The 20,899-nt window shown below is 47.8% G+C and overlaps 1 protein-coding gene across 3 annotated transcripts in view; it reads right to left on the bottom strand.

Annotated features, from left to right (window-relative positions):
- The window catches only part of PPT2 (palmitoyl-protein thioesterase 2), a 65,244-nt gene extending 54,367 nt beyond the window's left edge, over positions 1 to 10,877 (bottom strand). The window contains exons 1-2 of one of the 3 annotated variants that reach the window (XM_063938147.1): positions 10,348 to 10,877; positions 7,898 to 8,071 (exon numbers count right to left, since the gene is read on the bottom strand). In XM_063938147.1, coding sequence (XP_063794217.1) covers positions 7,898 to 8,059 — 162 coding nt within the window. In that variant the 5' untranslated portion in view covers positions 8,060 to 8,071; positions 10,348 to 10,877. Of the gene's footprint in view, positions 1 to 7,897; positions 8,072 to 8,261; positions 8,356 to 8,875; positions 8,954 to 10,347 lie in introns of those variants that run through there. The other 2 variants (XM_063938146.1, XM_063938148.1) reach the window with 2 other exon arrangements.
- Positions 10,878 to 20,899: the final 10,022 nt, after the last annotated feature.

Raw genomic sequence — 20,899 nt, forward strand, 5'->3', positions numbered from 1 at the left:
CCAGTACCAGCCTCGCTTTTCATAAATACCCCACCAGTACCAGCCTCGCTTTTTATAAATACCCCGCAAGTACCCGCTTCGCTTTTCATAAATACCCCGACAGTATCAGCCTTGTTTTTCATAAATTACTTTCCAGTACGAGCCTCTCTTTTCATAAATACCCCGTCAGTACCAGCCACGCTTTTAATACCCCGCCAGTAACCTCCTCTTTTCATAAATACCCCGCCAGTACGAGCCTCGCTTTTCATAAATACCCCACCAGTACCCGCCTTACTTTTCATAAATACCCCGCTAGTACCAGCCTCGCTTTTCATAAATACCCTCCCAGTACCAGCCTCACTTTTCATAAATACCCCGCCAGTATCCGCTTCGCTTTTCATAACTACCCCGCAAGTACCCGCCTCGCTTTTCATAAATACCCCGCCAGTACCCGCCTCTCTTTTCATAAATACCCCACCAGTACCAGCCTCGTTTTTCAGAAATACCCCGCCGATACCAGCCTCTTTTTTCATACCTTCCTCCGCCAGTACCAGCCTCTCTTTTCATAAATAGCCTGTCAGTACCAGCCATGCTTTTCATAAATATCCTGTCAGTACCAGCCTCACTTTTCATAAATACCCGGCCAGTACGAGCCTCGCTTTTCATAAATACCCCACCAGTACGAGCCTCGCTTTTCATAAATACCCAGCCAGTACGAGCCTCGCTTTTCATAAATACCCCGTCAGTACGAGCCTCGCTTTTCATAGATACCCTGCCAGTACGAACCTCGCTTTTCATAAATACCCCGCCAGTACCAGCCTCGCTTTTCATAAATACCCCGCACAGCACACATAAGGCGCTCTCTGTCACATGTACCAGAGCTGCACACACATTACTGCCCCCGTATCCAGCACAGCACACATAAGGCGCTCTGTGTCACATGTACCAGTAGCTGCACACACATTACTGCCCCCGTATCCCGCACAACACACAAGAGGCGCTCTCTGTCACATGTACCTTTAGTTGCACACACATTACTGCCCCCGCACAGCACACATAAGGCGCTCTCTGTCACATGTACCATTATCTGCACACACATTACTGCCCCCGTACAGCACACATAAGGCGCTCTCTGTCACATGTACCAGTGACTGCACACACATTACTGCCCCCGTATCCCGCACAGCACACATAAGGCGCTCTCTGTCACATGTACCATTATCTGCACACACATTACTGCCCCCGTATCCCGCACAGCACACATAAGGCGCTCTCTGTCACATGTACCATTATCTGCACACACATTACTGCCCCCATATCCCGCACAGCACACATAAGGCGTTCTCTGTCACATGTACCATTATCTGCACACACATTACTGCCCCCGTACCCCGCACAGCACACATAGGGGGTAATTCCAAGTTGATCGCAGCAGGATTTTTGTTAGCAGTTGGGCAAAACCATGTGCACTGCAGGGGAGGCAGATACAGGTTGAGTATCCCTTATCCAAAATGCTTGGGACCAGACGTATTTTGGATATCAGATTTTTCCGTATTTTGGAATAATTGCATACCATAATGAGATACCATGGTGATGGGACCCAAGTCTAAGCACAGAATACATTTATGTTTCATATACACCTTATATACACAGCCTGAAGGTCATTTTAGCCAATATTGTTAATAACTTTTTGCATTAAACAAAGTGTGTGTACATTCACACAATTCATTTATGTTTCATATACACCTCATACACACAGCCTGAAGGTCTTATAATACAATATTTTTAATAACTGTGTATTAAACAAAGTTTGTGTACATTGCGCCATCAGAAAACAAAGGTTTCACTATCTCAGTCTTACTCAAATAATTCCGTATTTCGGAATATTCCGTATTTCGGAATATTCCGTATTTCGGAATATTTGGATATGGGATACTCAACCTGTATAACATGTGCAGAGAGAGATAGATTTGGGTGTGGCGAGTTCAATCTGCAATCTAAATTGCAGTGTAAAAATAAAGCAGCCAGTATTTACCCTGCACAGAAACAAAATAACCCACCCAAATCTAACTCTCTCTGCACATGTTATATCTGCCCCCCCTGCAGTGCACATGGGCCCTCATTCCGAGTTGTTCGCTCGGTAATTTTCTTCGCATCCCAGCGATTTTCCGCTAATTGCGCATGCGCAATGTTCGCACTGCGACTGCGCCAAGTAAATTTGCTAAGAAGTTTGGTATTTTACTCACGGCATTACGAGGTTTTTTCTTCGTTCTGGTGATCGTAATGTGATTGACAGGAAGTGGGTGTTTCTGGGCGGAAACTTGCCGTTTTATGGGAGTGTGTGAAAAAACGCTGCCGTTTCTGGGAAAAACGCGGGAGTGGCTGGAGAAACGGGGGAGTGCCTGGGCGAACCGTGGGTGTGTTTGAGACGTCAAACCAGGAACGAAACTGACTGAACTGATTGCAGTGGCAGAGTAAGTGTCGAGCTACTCAGAAACTGCTAAGAAATTTCTAATCGCAATTTTGAGAATCTTTCGTTCGCAATTTTGCTAAGCTAAGATACACTCCCAGAGGGCGGCGGCTTAGCGTGTGCAATGCTGCTTAAAGCAGCTTGCGAGCGAACAACTCGGAATGAGGGCCATGGTTTTGCCCAACTGCTAAAAAAATTCCTGCTGCGATCAACTTGGAATTACCCCCATAAGGTGCTCTCTGTCACATGTACCAGTAGCTGCACACACATTACTGCCCCCGTATCCCGCACAGCACACATAAGGCGCTCTCTGTCACATGTACCAGTAGCTGCACACACATTACTGCCCCCGTATCCCTCCCGCACAGCACACATAAGGCGCTCTCTGTCACATGTACCATTAGCTGCACACACATTACTGTCCCCGTATCCCGCACAGCACACATAAGGCGCTCTCTGTCACATGTACCATTATCTGCACACACATTACTGCCCCCGTATCCCGCACAGCACACATAAGGCGCTCTCTGTCACATGTACCAGTAGCTGCACACACATTACTGCCCCCGTATCCCGCACAGCACACATAAGGCGCTCTCTGTCACATCTACCAGTAGCTGCACACACATTACTGTCCCCGTATCCCGCACAGCACACATAAGGCGCTCTCTGTCACATGTACCATTATCTGCACACACATTACTGCCCCCGTATCCCGCACAGCACACATAAGGCGCTCTCTGTCACATGTACCAGTAGCTGCACACACATTACTGCCCCCGTATCCCGCACAGCACACATAAGGCGCTCTCTGTCACATCTACCAGTAGCTGCACACACATTACTGTCCCCGTATCCCGCACAGCACACATAAGGCGCTCTCTGTCACATGTACCATTATCTGCACACACATTACTGCCCCCGTACCCCGCACAGCACACATAGGGGGTAATTCCAAGTTGATCGCAGCAGGATTTTTGTTAGCAGTTGGGCAAAACCATGTGCACTGCAGGGGAGGCAGATACAGGTTGAGTATCCCTTATCCAAAATGCTTGGGACCAGACGTATTTTGGATATCAGATTTTTCCGTATTTTGGAATAATTGCATACCATAATGAGATACCATGGTGATGGGACCCAAGTCTAAGCACAGAATACATTTATGTTTCATATACACCTTATATACACAGCCTGAAGGTCATTTTAGCCAATATTGTTAATAACTTTTTGCATTAAACAAAGTGTGTGTACATTCACACAATTCATTTATGTTTCATATACACCTCATACACACAGCCTGAAGGTCTTATAATACAATATTTTTAATAACTGTGTATTAAACAAAGTTTGTGTACATTGCGCCATCAGAAAACAAAGGTTTCACTATCTCAGTCTTACTCAAATAATTCCGTATTTCGGAATATTCCGTATTTCGGAATATTCCGTATTTCGGAATATTTGGATATGGGATACTCAACCTGTATAACATGTGCAGAGAGAGATAGATTTGGGTGTGGCGAGTTCAATCTGCAATCTAAATTGCAGTGTAAAAATAAAGCAGCCAGTATTTACCCTGCACAGAAACAAAATAACCCACCCAAATCTAACTCTCTCTGCACATGTTATATCTCCCCCCCTGCAGTGCACATGGGCCCTCATTCCGAGTTGTTCGCTCGGTAATTTTCTTCGCATCCCAGCGATTTTCCGCTAATTGCGCATGCGCAATGTTCGCACTGCGACTGCGCCAAGTAAATTTGCTAAGAAGTTTGGTATTTTACTCACGGCATTACAAGGTTTTTTCTTCGTTCTGGTGATCGTAATGTGATTGACAGGAAGTGGGTGTTTCTGGGCGGAAACTTGCCGTTTTATGGGAGTGTGTGAAAAAACGCTACCGTTTCTGGGAAAAACGCGGGAGTGGCTGGAGAAACGGGGGAGTGCCTGGGCGAACCGTGGGTGTGTTTGAGACGTCAAACCAGGAACGAAACTGACTGAACTGATTGCAGTGGCAGAGTAAGTGTCGAGCTACTCAGAAACTGCTAAGAAATTTCTAATCGCAATTTTGAGAATCTTTCGTTCGCAATTTTGCTAAGCTAAGATACACTCCCAGAGGGCGGCGGCTTAGCGTGTGCAATGCTGCTTAAAGCAGCTTGCGAGCGAACAACTCGGAATGAGGGCCATGGTTTTGCCCAACTGCTAAAAAATTTCCTGCTGCGATCAACTTGGAATTACCCCCATAAGGTGCTCTCTGTCACATGTACCAGTAGCTGCACACACATTACTGCCCCCGTATCCCGCACAGCACACATAAGGCGCTCTCTGTCACATGTACCAGTAGCTGCACACACATTACTGCCCCCGTATCCCTCCCGCACAGCACACATAAGGCGCTCTCTGTCACATGTACCATTAGCTGCACACACATTACTGTCCCCGTATCCCGCACAGCACACATAAGGCGCTCTCTGTCACATGTACCATTATCTGCACACACATTACTGCCCCCGTATCCCGCACAGCACACATAAGGCGTTCTCTGTCACATGTACCAGTAGCTGCACACACATTACTGCCCCCGTATCCCGCACAGCACACATAAGGCGCTCTCTGTCACATCTACCAGTAGCTGCACACACATTACTGTCCCCGTATCCCGCACAGCACACATAAGGCGCTCTCTGTCACATGTACCAGTAGCTGCACACACATTACTGCACCCGTATCCCGCACAGCACACATAAGGCGCTCTCTGTCACATGTACCAGTAACTGCACACACATTACTGCCCCCGTATCCCGCACAGCACACATAAGGCGCTCTCTGTCACATGTACCAGTAGCTGCACACACATTACTGCCCCCGTATCCCGCACAGCACACATAAGGCGCTCTCTGTCACATGTACCATTATCTGCACACACATTACTGCCCCCGTACCCCGCACAGCACACATAAGGCGCTCTCTGTCACATCTACCAGTAGCTGCACACACATTACTGCCCCCGTATCCCGCACAGCACACATAAGGCGCTCTCTGTCACATGTACCAGTAGTTGCACACACATTACTGCCCCCGTATCCCGCACAGCACACATAAGGCGCTCTCTGTCACATGTACCATTATCTGCACACACATTACTGCCCCCGTATCCCGCACTGCACACATAAGGCGCTCTCTGTCACATCTACCAGTAGCTGCACACACATTACTGCCCCCGTATCCCGCACAGCACACATAAGGCGCTCTCTGTCACATGTACCATTAACTGCACACACATTACTGCCCCCGTATCCCGCACAGCACACATAAGGCGCTCTCTGTCACATGTACCAGTAACTGCACACACATTACTGCCCCCGTATCCCGCACAGCACACATAAGGCGCTCTCTGTCACATGTACCAGTAACTGCACACACATTACTGCCCCCGTATCCCGCACAGCACACATAAGGCGCTCTCTGTCACATGTACCATTATCTGCACACACATTACTGCCCCCGTATCCCGCACAGCACACATAAGGCGCTCTCTGTCACATGTACCATTATCTGCACACACATTACTGCCCCCGTATCCCGCACAGCACACATAAGGCGCTCTCTGTCACATCTACCAGTAGCTGCACACACATTACTGCCCCCGTATCCCGCACAGCACACATAAGGCGCTCTCTGTCACATGTACCATTATCTGCACACACATTACTGCCCCCGTATCCCGCACAGCACACATAAGGCGATCTCTGTCACATGTACCAGTAGCTGCACACACATTACTGCCCCCGTATCCCGCACAGCACACATAAGGCGCTCTCTGTCACATGTACCAGTAGCTGCACACACATTACTGCCCCCGTATCCCGCACAGCACACATAAGGCGCTCTCTGTCACATGTACCAGTAGTTGCACACACATTACTGCCCCCGTATCCCGCACAGCACACATAAGGCGCTCTCTGTCACATGTACCATTATCTGCACACACATTACTGTCCCCGTATCCGGCACAGCACACATAAGGCGCTCTCTGTCACATGTACCATTATCTGCACACACATTACTGCCCCCGTATCCCGCACAGCACACATAAGGCGCTCTCTGTCACATGTACCATTATCTGCACACACATTACTGCCCCCGTACAGCACACATAAGGCGCTCTCTGTCACATGTACCAGTAGCTGCACACACATTACTGCCCCCGTATCCCGCACTGCACACATAAGGCGCTCTTTGTCACAAGTACCAGTAGCTGCACCCACATAACTGCCCCCGTATCCCGCACAGCACACATAAGGCGCTCTCTGTCACATGTACCATTATCTGCACACACATTACTGCCCCCGTATCCCGCACAGCACACATAAGGCGCTCTCTGTCACATGTACCATTATCTGCACACACATTACTGCCCCCGTATCCCGCACAGCACACATAAGGCGCTCTTTGTCACAAGTACCAGTAGCTGCACCCACATTACTGCCCCCGTATCCCGCACAGCACACATAAGGCGCTCTCTGTCACATGTACCATTATCTGCACACACATTACTGCCCCCGTATCCCGCACAGCACACATAAGGCGCTCTTTGTCACAAGTACCAGTAGCTGCACACACATTACTGCCCCCGTATCCCTCCCGCACAGCACACATAAGGCGCTCTCTGTCACATGTACCAGTAGCTGCACCCACATTACTGCCCCCGTATCCCGCACAGCACACATAAGGCGCTCTCTGTCACATGTACCAGTAGCTGCACACACATTACTGCCCCCGTATCCCGCACAGCACACATAAGGCGCTCTCTGTCACATGTACCATTATCTGCACACACATTACTGCCCCCGTATCCCGCACAGCACACATAAGGCGCTCTCTGTCACATCTACCAGTAGCTGCACACACATTACTGCCCCCGTATCCCGCACAGCACACATAAGGCGCTCTCTGTCACATGTACCATTATCTGCACCCACATTACTGCCCCCGTATCCCGCACCGCACACATAAGGTGCTCTCTGTCACATGTACCAGTAGCTGCACACACATTACTGCCCCCGTATCCCGCACAGCACACATAAGGCGCTCTCTGTCACATGTACCAGTAGTTGCACACACATTACTGCCCCCGTATCCCGCACAGCACACATAAGGCGCTCTCTGTCACATGTACCATTATCTGCACCCACATTACTGCCCCCGTATCCCGCACCGCACACATAAGGTGCTCTCTGTCACATGTACCAGTAGCTGCACACACATTACTGCCCCCGTATCCCGCACCGCACACATAAGGCGCTCTCTGTCACATCTACCAGTAGCTGCACACACATTACTGCCCCCGTATCCCGCACCGCACACATAAGGCGCTCTCTGTCACATGTACCATTATCTGCACACACATTACTGCCCCCGTATCCCGCACCGCACACATAAGCAGCCTCAGCTCACCTCATTAATGTATTCCACCAGATGCTGGAAGTTGGCAGAACTGTCAAAAAGACCATGGACCAAGATAACCGGCCTGTATGCCAGAGTGGGGTCTACAAGCCACGCCAAAAGGGGCACAAGATAAAGGAGCGTGGTCAGTGAGAAGGGGAATGTGGCCGCCATGTTTAAAGTCACCTGTAAACAAAAAGAGAGAGATGGAGTGACCCAACTCTGCAGTGATGAGAGAGTGTTATTTATACGTTAGTCAGAGACACTAATGGCTGGTGATACAGACACACAAACATCTCCCTCAGACACGTGACAGTTCCGCCACGTTCCTCCCATTCTAATATACTGTCTATCAAATTCCTTCTCCAGCCTTCACCTGCTAAAGTGGCTCCCACGTCTCAGTACTCTCCTCAGGACTCTATTCCCTGATCTCTTACTTCTGCCCACTATACCCCCTGATCTTACCCTTCTGCCTCCCTCTGACCCCAATCTCTTCCTACTGCCCCATTCTGCCTCCTGCTCTCATCCATCTGCCCAACTCTACCCCCTGCTCTCTCCCTTCTGCCCCCTGCTTGCTTCCGTCTGCCCCTCTACGCCCTGCTCTTACCCTTCTGCCCCACTCTACCCCCTGCTCTCTCCCTTCTGACCCACTCTACCCCCTGATCTTACCCTTCTGCCTCCCTCTGACCCCGATCTCTTCCTACTGCCCCATTCTGCCTCCTGCTCTCATCCATCTGCCCAACTCTACCCCCTGCTCTCTCCCTTCTGCCCATCTCTGCCCCCTGCTCTCTTCCTTCCTTCTGCCCCTCTGACTCTCTCTGCCCACTGTTCTCTTCCTATTGCCCCAGTCTTGCCCCTGCTCCCTCCAACATATCCAGTTGTTTCCAGTAGACTCAGGCTATCATTTTATAAAGCTTGACAGACTGCCAGTAGCCATAGGGAGAGATTACACGGCCTCCCGCCCCTCCTGTCTCTCCATTAACCCATTACCTGCCATAAGAGACCGTAACGACATGTGAGTGTCCTGCTCTGCATGAACCCGTTATCTGCCATATAATGAGACTGTAACCAACAGTAACAAGACTGTCCCCCTCCTGACATGTCACTGCATTAACCCAGCAGCTGCCAGAATGACAGACATTGCCCACACTTGTGCTGCCTGTCACATGATTAACATATTATTTTCTATGGGACCATACACCACCTGTCCTGACCACATTAACCCTTTACTTGCTATATGTAAGCATGATGTACTCCAGCTGTCCTGTAACATTAATCCTTTATTTGCCATATGTAAGCCATGTACCCTAAATATTTTGTTACATTAACTCTTTATTTGCCACGTGCACTGTACACATCTGGCGTCCTGACACATTAACCCTACACTTGCCATGTTAGTTAGCATGCTGTACCCCACCTGTCCTGCTACATTAACCCTTTGCCTATCACGTTAGTGTGCAGTACCCCAGCTGTCCTACCACATTAACCCTTTACTTGACATATCCAAGCGCGCTGTCCTGTCACATTAACCCTTCACTTGTCACATGTAAGCATGCCGTACTCTACCCATCCTGCCACCATAGTAACGCGCCGTACCCCACCAGTACTGACAAATTAACACTTCGCTTGCCACATGCTAACACGCTGTATCTCACCTGTCCTGACATTACATTAACCCTTTACTTGGCATACGAAAACATCTCCCGCCAATGGATTTATTTATCATTTGCGGTTCCGGAACATGGTTTATGCCCCACTGGCATGACCATTTTTCCCTATCAGTCTGTTTTGCAGAATGAACATATATAACTACACGCGCACTGTGATCTCATTAACACCTTCACTTCCAAAAAGTGCAGAAATCCCCACAAGTGAACAGTTTATTAACCCTTTACTATCACAGTAATCCACCAGAATATTCTCTGCATGCCGGTGCCATAAACTATCGGGGCACCACGGGGTGATATGTACGCTATGCCTGGTGGTCTATTATGATGGTGAATCATCATAAATGCCAGGATGCCATCCTTCCTCCTCTATACACTGCTGCGGAGCTATCTCCTAGCTAGAACCCAGAACATCGCTCCACACATCCCAATGCTGTACCAGATTACCATCGTATGGCCACATAACATCGGTCATGCAAAGATGAGATATTATTCGTAGTGACGCCATTGTTTTGAATGAAGGATTAGATATACTGCCCCGAAAAGTCACATTAACCCCATGCATGCTGACATTAACCCCATACATGCTGGTCAGTGCATGCAAATTGTCAGATGAAGGAAGCAAGCGTTAGCGGAGCAGTTTGGGGAGAGGGGGAGAGGGAGATAGAAGAATGGATGAGAAATATATAAGATCATTATGTACAAGCCAGGTGAGAGACAGGGGACTGGAAGACGTGTGAATGAAGAACGACAGACAGGAATAAGCGACAAGTATTGCGGGCTGTCACATCTTACTCTCTGCTGTCTCGTCCTCCGCCTGGGACGCAGGGAATCTCTCAGTCTACTTTATTCTCCAGGGATGTCCCATTTTCTCCAGGTCTTGGACAGCTAGGATTCCATGGCAATCTCCAGACACAGCTACCCTGCTGTCTCTTATCTCTGGTGCCCAATGTGACTGTCTCAGTTACCTGACCTTCAGAGGTCTCTGGGTCAGCTGCCAGACCTACACAGCAGTCTTCAGCTCTGTGAATATCTCTTAGCCCCTGACCCCTCTCTCTCTGTGCAGCCTGTAGGTCATGCAATCCCTCTGTCTATTGTGCCAAGCTGTCTCTCAGCCAGTCTGTCTCATCCTGTGCAGTGACTGCTCCCTGGATATGTAGGTGCTCTCTATGTCCCCCCCTGTGTGTGTCCTGCTATATAGGCAGCAGCCCCTCTCCTGTGAGGTCAGTCAGTGTGCTCTGTGCAGCTGTCTCTCCACCTGAGCTGTCTCTCTCTCTCTCTCTCTCTCTCCCCCCTTGTTTACACTGTGCCTGCAGTCAGCAGATGCTGAGCCCTGGCCACGCCTCCCTGCCGCACGTCACTTCCGGTCCCTTGCCATCCTGGAGGGCTTCCTTAGCAACCGCCCCCCTAGCAACAGGTCCCCCATATAGTAATTGGGTTACTGCTATAATCAGCCTGCCATTGGCATAGATTGAGACACTTGTTAATGAAGGATAATAGCAGGAGTACAGTCATACAGTGCATACCAGGGACGTGTCACCTGCACAGGCTGCATGATATGTGACATGACTGCATTAATATTATACTGATAGTATATGGCAGAGGGGAAGCTGCAGGTGTGTGAGCCAACACACTAGTGATGCAGCCATGCAGCATGTGCATGCTTAGTGTGTGGGTATACATGCATGGGACCTTGCATATGTTGCATGGTTCCATATTGCAATTATCCATAGTCCATGCAATAATTGCTCTGATGAACTGATTGCAGTGCAGCCATGGAGCATGAGTCTCTTCTATGGTATCCGGCCTTTAGGTCGACTACACTTGTGTTTTTTAAACTTTTTCGTACTTTCCGATCCACGTGGACTACGATTGGGAATAGTAACTGTGCCAAGCGCAGCGGTCGCGGAGCAAGCCATGTGAGGGGACATGGGGGGTAATTTAGACCTGATCGCTAGGCTGCGTTTACGTACAGCGCGCGATCAGGTCTAAACTGCGCATGCGTATGCACCACAATGCGCAGGCGCATCGCACGGGTACAAAGCGGATCGCCGCTCAGCGATGGGTTTGTGCGAAGAATCCATTCGCACGGGCGTTCGCAAGGAGATTAACAGGAAGAGGGCGTTTGTAGGTGGCAACTGACCGTTTTCAGGGAGTGGTTGGTAAAACGCAGGCGTGTCCAGGCGTTTGCAGGGCGGGTGTCTGACGTCAATTCCAGTCCTGGACAGGCTGATGTGATCGCAGAGGCTGAGTAAGTCCTGGGCTGTGCAGAGACTGCACAAAATCTGTTTGTACAGCTCTGCTACACGTGTTCGCACACTTGCACAGCTAAAATACTCTTTCCCTGTAGGCGGCGACTATCTGATCGCAGCAGTGCAAAAATCGCCTGCTAGCGATCAGGTCTGAATTACCCCCATGGTGCAGTAATTGGGGTTCCCGGTCACTTTACGAAGAAAACAACACCAATAAAATAATTTAAAAAACTCATGTTGACCTAATGACTGTCGACCTAGTTACTGTCGTCCCAACGAGCCACACCCTCTTCTATATGCCTGGTTGTAAGTTTATCTGCCAAACTTAGGGTCTGTTCATGGAAATCTTTGTTAAGTTGCAATTCATGTATACTCACCTGTCCTGCTATGAGATCCAAAAATGGGGACTCTTCTGCGTTCTTCCGCTTTACCGTGGTTTGAAAGGAGGTAATTTTTTGTGCTTGTACCGGGTCACCTCACAGGTTACAGACGGGGTAGGGCCCGAGAGAGACGGGCGTGTGGGCAGCAGGCCAATAGCATACTGAGGTTACCCTCACTAATATATATACCAATCAGAGCAGGGTTGGGCGCAAAGTGAGCCGGCCGTGATGGCAGCGGGCAGTCAGCAAACTGAGGTGACCCAGCATATGCATGTGCTGGGTGACCTCACTGATATATACATACCGGTCAGAGCAGGGGGTAGAGGTACAGCAAGCTGGAAGCGGTGGCAGCAGGCAATCAGCAGACTAAGGTGACTAATATATACTCTCCAGGAACCTCTCCTGTCTGTGTCCCGGTCACACACGGATCAGGAGTAGACTGTTTTTCCCCTGCCACTTTCTCTCTGGGCTCCTCTGATTGGCCATTGGGCAGAGAAATCCGGTATGAGGCGGGGAGACGGCTGTCTTGGCTGCTCTTCTCCCATCAGGAACCTCATTACGCCATTCTGAGATGGCAATTATAATTTTTTTTTTTGAGAAGTAAAATGGAAAGCTGAGCTCTCCGTGCTTCTCTGCTTTGCTCTCCCCATATGGGATGCAGTCAAGATCCCGCCGGACGGAATCCCGGCGGTCGGAATACCGACACCGGAATCCCGACCGGCACAATCCCGACATACTAGGGTATTCAATTATCCGCAAATTCGCTGCAATTTTTCTCCCAAAATTTTTTTGCGGCAATCGGCCGAAAATTGCAGCGAAAACGGCTTTTCGTGGGTATGCGCGCTCCCGTTTTTCGACCTATTTAATTCCAAACGGGTTTCACGTGAAAGTTGTTGAAGTGAAAAGTTTAGGTGAAAATGGGAAAATCAGCCTGTACCCCCAAAAAATGGTAAACTAACATAGGAAAACAGAAGAGAAGTGTTTAAGAGATCACATTAGAGAGTTTTTGGGGATTTAAATTGTGTGAAATGGCTGTTATATGCATTTTTTTTTTAAATGCAAAAAAATTAAAGAAAGCAAGTTTTTTTTGTGCAAAATAAATGCTCTCATTACATTTGGGGTACATGAAAATGTGTATAAGTATATACTTGGGTCATTTTAGGGTACTTTTAAAAAAAAAGTGGAAACAGACCGATTTCTCCCACCTGCAAGCCTAAAAACACCTGTCCCACTCATAAAGCACCCCAATATACCTGTCCCATACCTTGAACCCCAATTTCCATCACTTTGTACTTTTTCACCCCAAAAATGACATGTCATTATTGGCCAATTAAAAATAATTAAAAACTTGAACGTGCCTAATTAGTCATTAAGGGGGGTGTCCCAGGAGTTCTGTACCATATCCTAACATTTTTACCTTAAAATAGTGACTTTTCCCAACTTTTCACTTGCTCAGAGTAGGTGAAGTGAAATTAGTGAAAAAATTATCACCGATAAATTTTCCCGGAAAATTGAATAGGCTGTAATTGCGTTTCGCGGGAAAAGTCCGATTTTTCGCGCGAAAAATCCGTTATCGCTGCTAATTGAATATACCCAATGTTCTCCCTCCGTGGGTGTCCACGACACCCATAGAGGGAGAATAAATTAGTGTGCCGAGAGTAGCGAGGCACCGTGCCCACAGCGTAGCGAGCGCAGCGAGCCCGCAAGCGGCTGCGTTGCGCTCGCCCCCCTGTCGGGATTGTGCCGGTCGGGATTTCGGTGTCGGTATTCCGACCGCCGGGATCCCGTCCGGCGGGATTTCGTACTGATCCCCCCCCATATAACTGTATAGGGAAGCGATATCTACATTCATCAGGGGCACCGCTGGGGAAATCTGACATTTCTCCACAGTAACCCCTTCTCTGAATAGGACGAAGCAGTAACAAGCCGTGTTATCAATGATAAGTGGCTTTTCACTGCTCCATACATAGACCCCTTTATAGCAGCATTTTTCAACCAAAATGTGCCACCAGAGATGCCTGCTGCTGCACTTTAATTCATAATTTTGGTCTCGGGCAGCGCTGGGCTCTTCCAGGTGGCTCGGCCCGTGACCTGTGGAGCCGAATAGGTCACGCACGCCACTTTGCCTGCTCGCCCAGTGTTGTTCCTGGCTCCTCACTGCTGGCTGCACCACTGAAGGAGAGAGATGGAAAACAGCTCATTCGTAGCTACAGGTCTTACTAACCTACTGAAGTACAGAAGGTTCCAGTATATTTTTATTTATTTTGTTACTGTGGGGGCCATTGTGTGCTGTAATTACTGTGGGGGACAGTATGTGTTTTTTCCCCCCCGTTTTGGCCGATTTGTGTTTTTTCGCTCATGGGGTACAATGTGTCTGTGTTTTTTCACTCATGGGGTACAATGTGTCTGTGTTTTTTTGGTCATGGGGTACAATGTGTCTGTGTTTTTTTGGTCATGGGGTACAATGTGTCTGTGTTTTTTCGCTCATGGGGTACAATGTGTCTGTGTTTTTTCGCTCATGGGGTACAATGTGTCTGTGTTTTTTCGCTCATGGGGTACAATGTGTCTGTGTTTTTTTCGCTCATGGGGTACAATGTGTCTGTGTTTTTTTCCCATGGGAGCTGATGGTGTGCCTTGGCAATTTTAAAATCTTGATTGGTGTGCCGTGAGTTGAAAAAGGTTGAAAATCACTGCCTTATATAGGGGTGAGTGGGGTAAGATGAGACAATTTTTACTTACAGTCCCTAGTGCACGGAAAAGTGAGACAGAAGTAAAACGAAAATATTTACCTTTATTGGTTTGTACTTTATCTCTCTCCACGTTATCTCTCTCTCCAAGCTTTAATACATCTATCTCTTTGTGGGAAAAATGCCATATCATCAGCGGGTTTTCCTTTGCCAGTGCTCCCCCGGATTCTTATGAGAACTCTTGCACTCACTTTGTCACCCATAATTTCAAAGTGGCTCAATTTCCCCCACATCCACCATTAAACGGCCTAGTTTAGTAATGCAGGCTAATCTGTAGCTAAATTATTCTCATATATATATATATATATATTAGTGATGAGCGGGTTCGGTTTCTCGGAAACCGAACCCCCCCGAACTTCACTCTTTTTACACGGGTCCGAGCAGACTCGGATCCTCCCGCCTTGCTCGGCTAACCCGAGCGCGCCCGAACGTCATCATCCCGCTGTCGGATTCTCGCGAGATTCGGATTCTATATAAGCAGCCGCGCGTCGCCGCCATTTTCACACGTGCATTGAGATTGATAGGGAGAGGACGTGGCTGGCGTCCTCTCCGTTTAGTTATAGAGCCTTAGAGTTAGTTGATCTGATTGATTGCTACTGCTTAGCTTATTGTGGGGAGGATTGGGGAGCAGCTGTTAGGACAGGAGGAGTACAGTGCAGAGTTTTGCTAGTTTTTTTTTTTATCCGTTCTCTGCCTGAAAAAAACGCTCCATACCATATCTGTGCTCAGCCTTAGTGTGCTGCATGATATATCTGACTGTGCTGAGTGCTCACACTGCTTAATTGTGGGGGAGACTGGGGAGCAGCTATAGCAGGAGTACAGTGCAGAATTTTGCTGACAGTGACCACCAGTATACGTTTGTCTGCCTGAAAAACACTCCTGTGGTGTCTTTTTTTCTTTATACTATAAACGCAGTCTGCTGACAGTGTCCACCAGGTCCATTATACTGTATATAGCAGTACGGTAGGCCACTGCTGTACCTACCTCTGTGTCGTCACTCGTCGTCATACATAAAGTATACTAGTAGTATATCCATCCATCTACATTGTATACCTGTGGTGTCTTTTTTTTTTAATACTATAAACGCAGTCTGCTGACAGTGTCCACCAGGTCCATTATACTGTATATAGCAGTACGGTAGGCCACTGCTGTACCTACCTCTGTGTCGTCACTCGTCGTCATACATAAAGTATACTAGTAGTATATCCATCCATCTACATTGTATACCTGTGGTGTCTTTTTTTTTTTATACTATAAACGCAGTCTGCTGACAGTGTCCACCAGGTCCATTATACTGTATATAGCAGTACGGTAGGCCACTGCTGTACCTACCTCTGTGTCGTCACTCGTCGTCATACATAAAGTATACTAGTAGTATATCCATCCATCTACATTGTATACCTGTGGTGTCTTTTTTTCTTTATACTATAAACGCAGTCTGCTGACAGTGTCCACCAGGTCCATTATACTGTATTTAGCAGTACGGTAGGCCACTGCTGTACCTACCTCTGTGTCTTCAGTCACTCGTCGTCATACATAAAGTATACTATCCATCCATCTACATTGTATACCTGTGGTGTCTTTTTTTCTTTATACTATAAACGCAGTCTCTTCAGGGAGGGGGTTGTACCAGCGCACTGGGTTTAATGAGCTAGGCGAGCTGCTTACAAAGTAGGGTGACTGACCTACGGGAACTAGTAAACAATTTGTGATTTGTAGCGCTCAACCTATATGAGTATGTAAATGATGATGCTGTGAAACCACGTGAAATTTCAAAAGTTATTTGGTTTTATTACTAGAGAAAACACACCAATAACAGAACTGTACATTCCCAGTACCCAGTGACACATGACAACACGGGTTGCCTAGCCACACACATAGGGCATTATATCAGGATTCCATATATAGTGAATACACACCTCAACCATGGGCGCAAATAAACCGAAAAACTTGCATATATGAATCAGTTATGAATTAGCGTCATGATATATACACGGGTACATGAGGCTAACCTTATCCAATACCATTACACTACAGTTATGTCATACCCCAATTTTAAGAAAGTAAACATTACTCTCAACCAATCATTCATTCTCCATTTTTGGAGACGCAATTATGATGATGCAACATGTGTCCAGAACAAGTCATTTATCAGCAGATTAACACTCGAGCATATATCACTAACAACCATATTCAAACTGATGGTTATACAGGGAGATTAGGACACACCACCAATAAAGCAAGTAAACTATTATGATCAGTAGCAATCCATATTGATAGGAAAAAAACTGATGGATTCTCGTCCTCATCCTACACACAAAATACACTCGAAGCTTCAATTCTATGTTTACATAACATGATTGAGGTTTAGAAAGACCAATTGAAACAGAAGAAACCACAAGGAGGCGTACACCGGGATATGAACCAATGAGACTGAACCATTTCCCCTTTTTAAAGGGTGAAACGACTTTCAAACATCACTCACGAATCCCTGGAAGAAGACCCCTAGAGGGTTGAAACGCGTTGGGCATCTACTACTAAACTCACACCGACACCGACAGGCAGTACGGGCCGTGGAACTCTTGTGAGACCAGCCGAGCGGGGGTCACGTGACTCCCCTACCCGGAAGAAGCCAGCAGTGACGGAGAGAGACCCGAAGGAGAAGAGGTAAGCCGGTGGGGTGTTATTCGAGCCGAATAGCGGAGGAGGGGGGAGAGACAGGTGATTCAAGTAGCTCCGGTCCCGGCGGACGGTGGGCAGTGACGGCTCTTAACAAGCCCACACTAGCCAATCGCCGCCAGATCAGTCCCTGTGGTGGCCGGATCTCCCATCACTGTCCGAACCAGGACAGAGGGGAGAATCCCTTCCCACGGGGCCTGGTCAGTCCGGTGCTCCCTGTCCCCTCACCCTCCCCGCACCAGGCGCACCTTGAACCCCGGGGAAACACCGCAATCACCGTAAGCCGGTACCATCATTAGCTCGAGCAAATAGTCAGCGGGACGCCGCTGACTACTCTATAAGTGACTTCCACTCCATATTACCATTTGGAACCAGCTGGGTTACAGCTAAACAGACCCACCTTTTTCCTTTACGGATATTTTTTCTAAATAATATATATTTATTTTTTCTTTTTCTTTTTCTTTTCCATTCAAAACAAAACAAAAAAACTTTTTTTCTTGTAGTTTTTTTCTTAGAATTAACTGGATACTGTACACCACCAAGATTACAGTTATACCAATCTGGTTGTGCACCCCAGAACTTTGCTCCAGCATTTTACCATCCCCAACAATAATTACATCACTACCCAGGACATTTCCTCAACAGATCAATTTTAATTGATATTTCGCAATGCATGCACACCAATTATGCATTTGTTTTCTCTAGTAATAAAACCAAATAACTTTTGAAATTTCACGTGGTTTCACAGCCTCATCATTTACATACTCATATAGGTTGAGCGCTACAAATCACAAATTATAAACGCAGTCTGCTGACAGTGTCCACCAGGTCCATAATACTGTATATAGCAGTACGGTAGGCCACTGCTGTACCTACCTCTGTGTCGTCACTCGTCGTCATACATAAAGTATACTAGTAGTATATCCATCCATCTACATTGTATACCTGTGGTGTCTTTTTTTCTTTATACTATAAACGCAGTCTGCTGACAGTGTCCACCAGGTCCATTATACTGTATATAGCAGTACGGTAGGCCACTGCTGTACCAACCTCTGTGTCTTCAGTCACTCGTCGTCATACATAAAGTATACTATCCATCCATCTACATTGTATACCTGTGGTGTATTTTTTCTTTATACTATAAACGCAGTCTGCTGACAGTGTCCACCAGGTCCATTATACTGTATATAGCAGTACGGTAGGCCACTGCTGTACCTACCTCTGTGTCTTCAGTCACTCGTCGTCATACATAAAGTATACTATCCATCCATCTACATTGTATACCTGTGGTGTCTTTTTTTCTTTATACTATAAACGCAGTCTGCTGACAGTGTCCAGCAGGTCCATTATACTGTATATAGCAGTACGGTAGGCCAATATGGAGAACAAAAATGTGGAGGTTAAAAAAATAGGGAAAGATCAAGATCCACTTCCACCTCGTGCTGAAGCTGCTGCCACTAGTCATGGCCGAGACGATGAAATGCCATCAACGTCGTCTGCCAAGGCCGATGCCCAATGTCATAGTACAGAGCATGTAAAATCCAAAACACAAAAGATCAGTAAAAAAATGACCCAAAAATCAAAATTAAAAGCGTCTGAGGAGAAGCGTAAACTTGCCAATATGCCATTTACGACACGGAGTGGCAAGGAACGGCTGAGGCCCTGGCCTATGTTCATGGCTAGTGGTTCAGCTTCACATGAGGATGGAAGCACTCAGCCTCTCGCTAGAAAAATGAAAAGACTTAAGCTGGCAAAAGCACAGCAAAGAACTGTGCGTTCTTCGAAATCACAAATCCCCAAGGAGAGTCCAATTGTGTCGGTTGCGATGCCTGACCTTCCCAACACTGGACGGGAAGAGCTTGCGCCTTCCACCATTTGCACGCCCCCTGCAAGTGCTGGAAGGAGCACCCGCAGTCCTGTTCCTGATAGTCAAATTGAAGATGTCAGTGTTGAAGTACACCAGGATGAGGATATGGGTGTTGCTGGCGCTGGGGAGGAAATTGACAAGGAGGATTCTGATGGTGAGGTGGTTTGTTTAAGTCAGGCACCCGGGGAGACACCTGTTGTCCGTGGGAGGAATATGGCCATTGACATGCCTGGTCAAAATACAAAAAAAATCAGCTCTTCGGTGTGGAATTATTTCAACACAAATGCGGACAACAGGTGTCAAGCCGTGTGTTGCCTTTGTCAAGCTGTAATAAGTAGGGATAAGGACGTTAACCACCTCGGAACATCCTCCCTTATACGTCACCTGCAGCGCATTCATCATAAGTCAGTGACAAGTTCAAAAACTTTGGGCGACAGCGGAAGCAGTCCACGGACCAGTAAATCCCTTCCTCTTGTAACCAAGCTCACGCAAACCACACCATCAACTCCCTCAGTGTCAATTTCCTCCTTACCCAGGAAAGCCAATAGTCCTGCAGGCCATGTCACTGGCAAGTCTGACGAGTCCTCTCCTGCCTGGGATTCCTCCGATGCATCCTTGAGTGTAACGCCTACTGCTGCTGGCGCTGCTGTTGTTGCTGCTGGGAGTCGATGGTCATCCCAGAGGGGAAGTCGGAAGACCACTTGTACTACTTCCAGTAAGCAATTGACTGTTCAACAGTCCTTTGCGAGGAAGATGAAATATCACAGCAGTCATCCTGCTGCAAAGCGGATAACTGAGGCCTTGGCAGCCTGGGCGGTGAGAAACGTGGTTCCGGTATCCATCGTTACTTCAGAGCCAACTATAGACTTGATTGAGGTACTGTGTCCCCGGGACCAAATACCATCTAGGTTCCATTTCTCTAGGCAGGCGATACCGAGAATGTACACAGATGTCAGAAAAAAGAGTCACCAGTGTCCTAAAAAATGCAGTTGTACCCAATGTTCACTTAACCACGGACATGTGGACAAGTGGAGCAGGGCAGACTCAGGACTACATGACTGTGACAGCCCACTGGGTAGATGTATTGCCTCCCGCAGCAAGAACAGCAGCGGCGGCACCAGTAGCAGCATCTCGCAAACGCCAACTCGTTCCTAGGCAGACTACGCTTTGTATCACCGCTTTCCAGAATACGCACACAGCTGAAAACCTCTTACGGCAACTGAGGAAGATCATCGCAGAATGGCTTACCCCAATTGGACTCTCCTGGGGATTTGTGGCATCGGACAACGCCAGCAATATTGTGCGTGCATTACATCTGGGCAAATTCCAGCACGTCCCATGTTTTGCACATACCTTGAACTTGGTGGTGCAGAATTATTTAAAAAACGACAGGGGCGTGCAAGAGATGCTGTCGGTGGCCAG

The sequence above is a fragment of the Pseudophryne corroboree genome, chromosome 8 (genome assembly GCF_028390025.1).
Source record: "Pseudophryne corroboree isolate aPseCor3 chromosome 8, aPseCor3.hap2, whole genome shotgun sequence".
In the NCBI taxonomy this organism is placed as follows: domain Eukaryota; kingdom Metazoa; phylum Chordata; class Amphibia; order Anura; family Myobatrachidae; genus Pseudophryne; species Pseudophryne corroboree.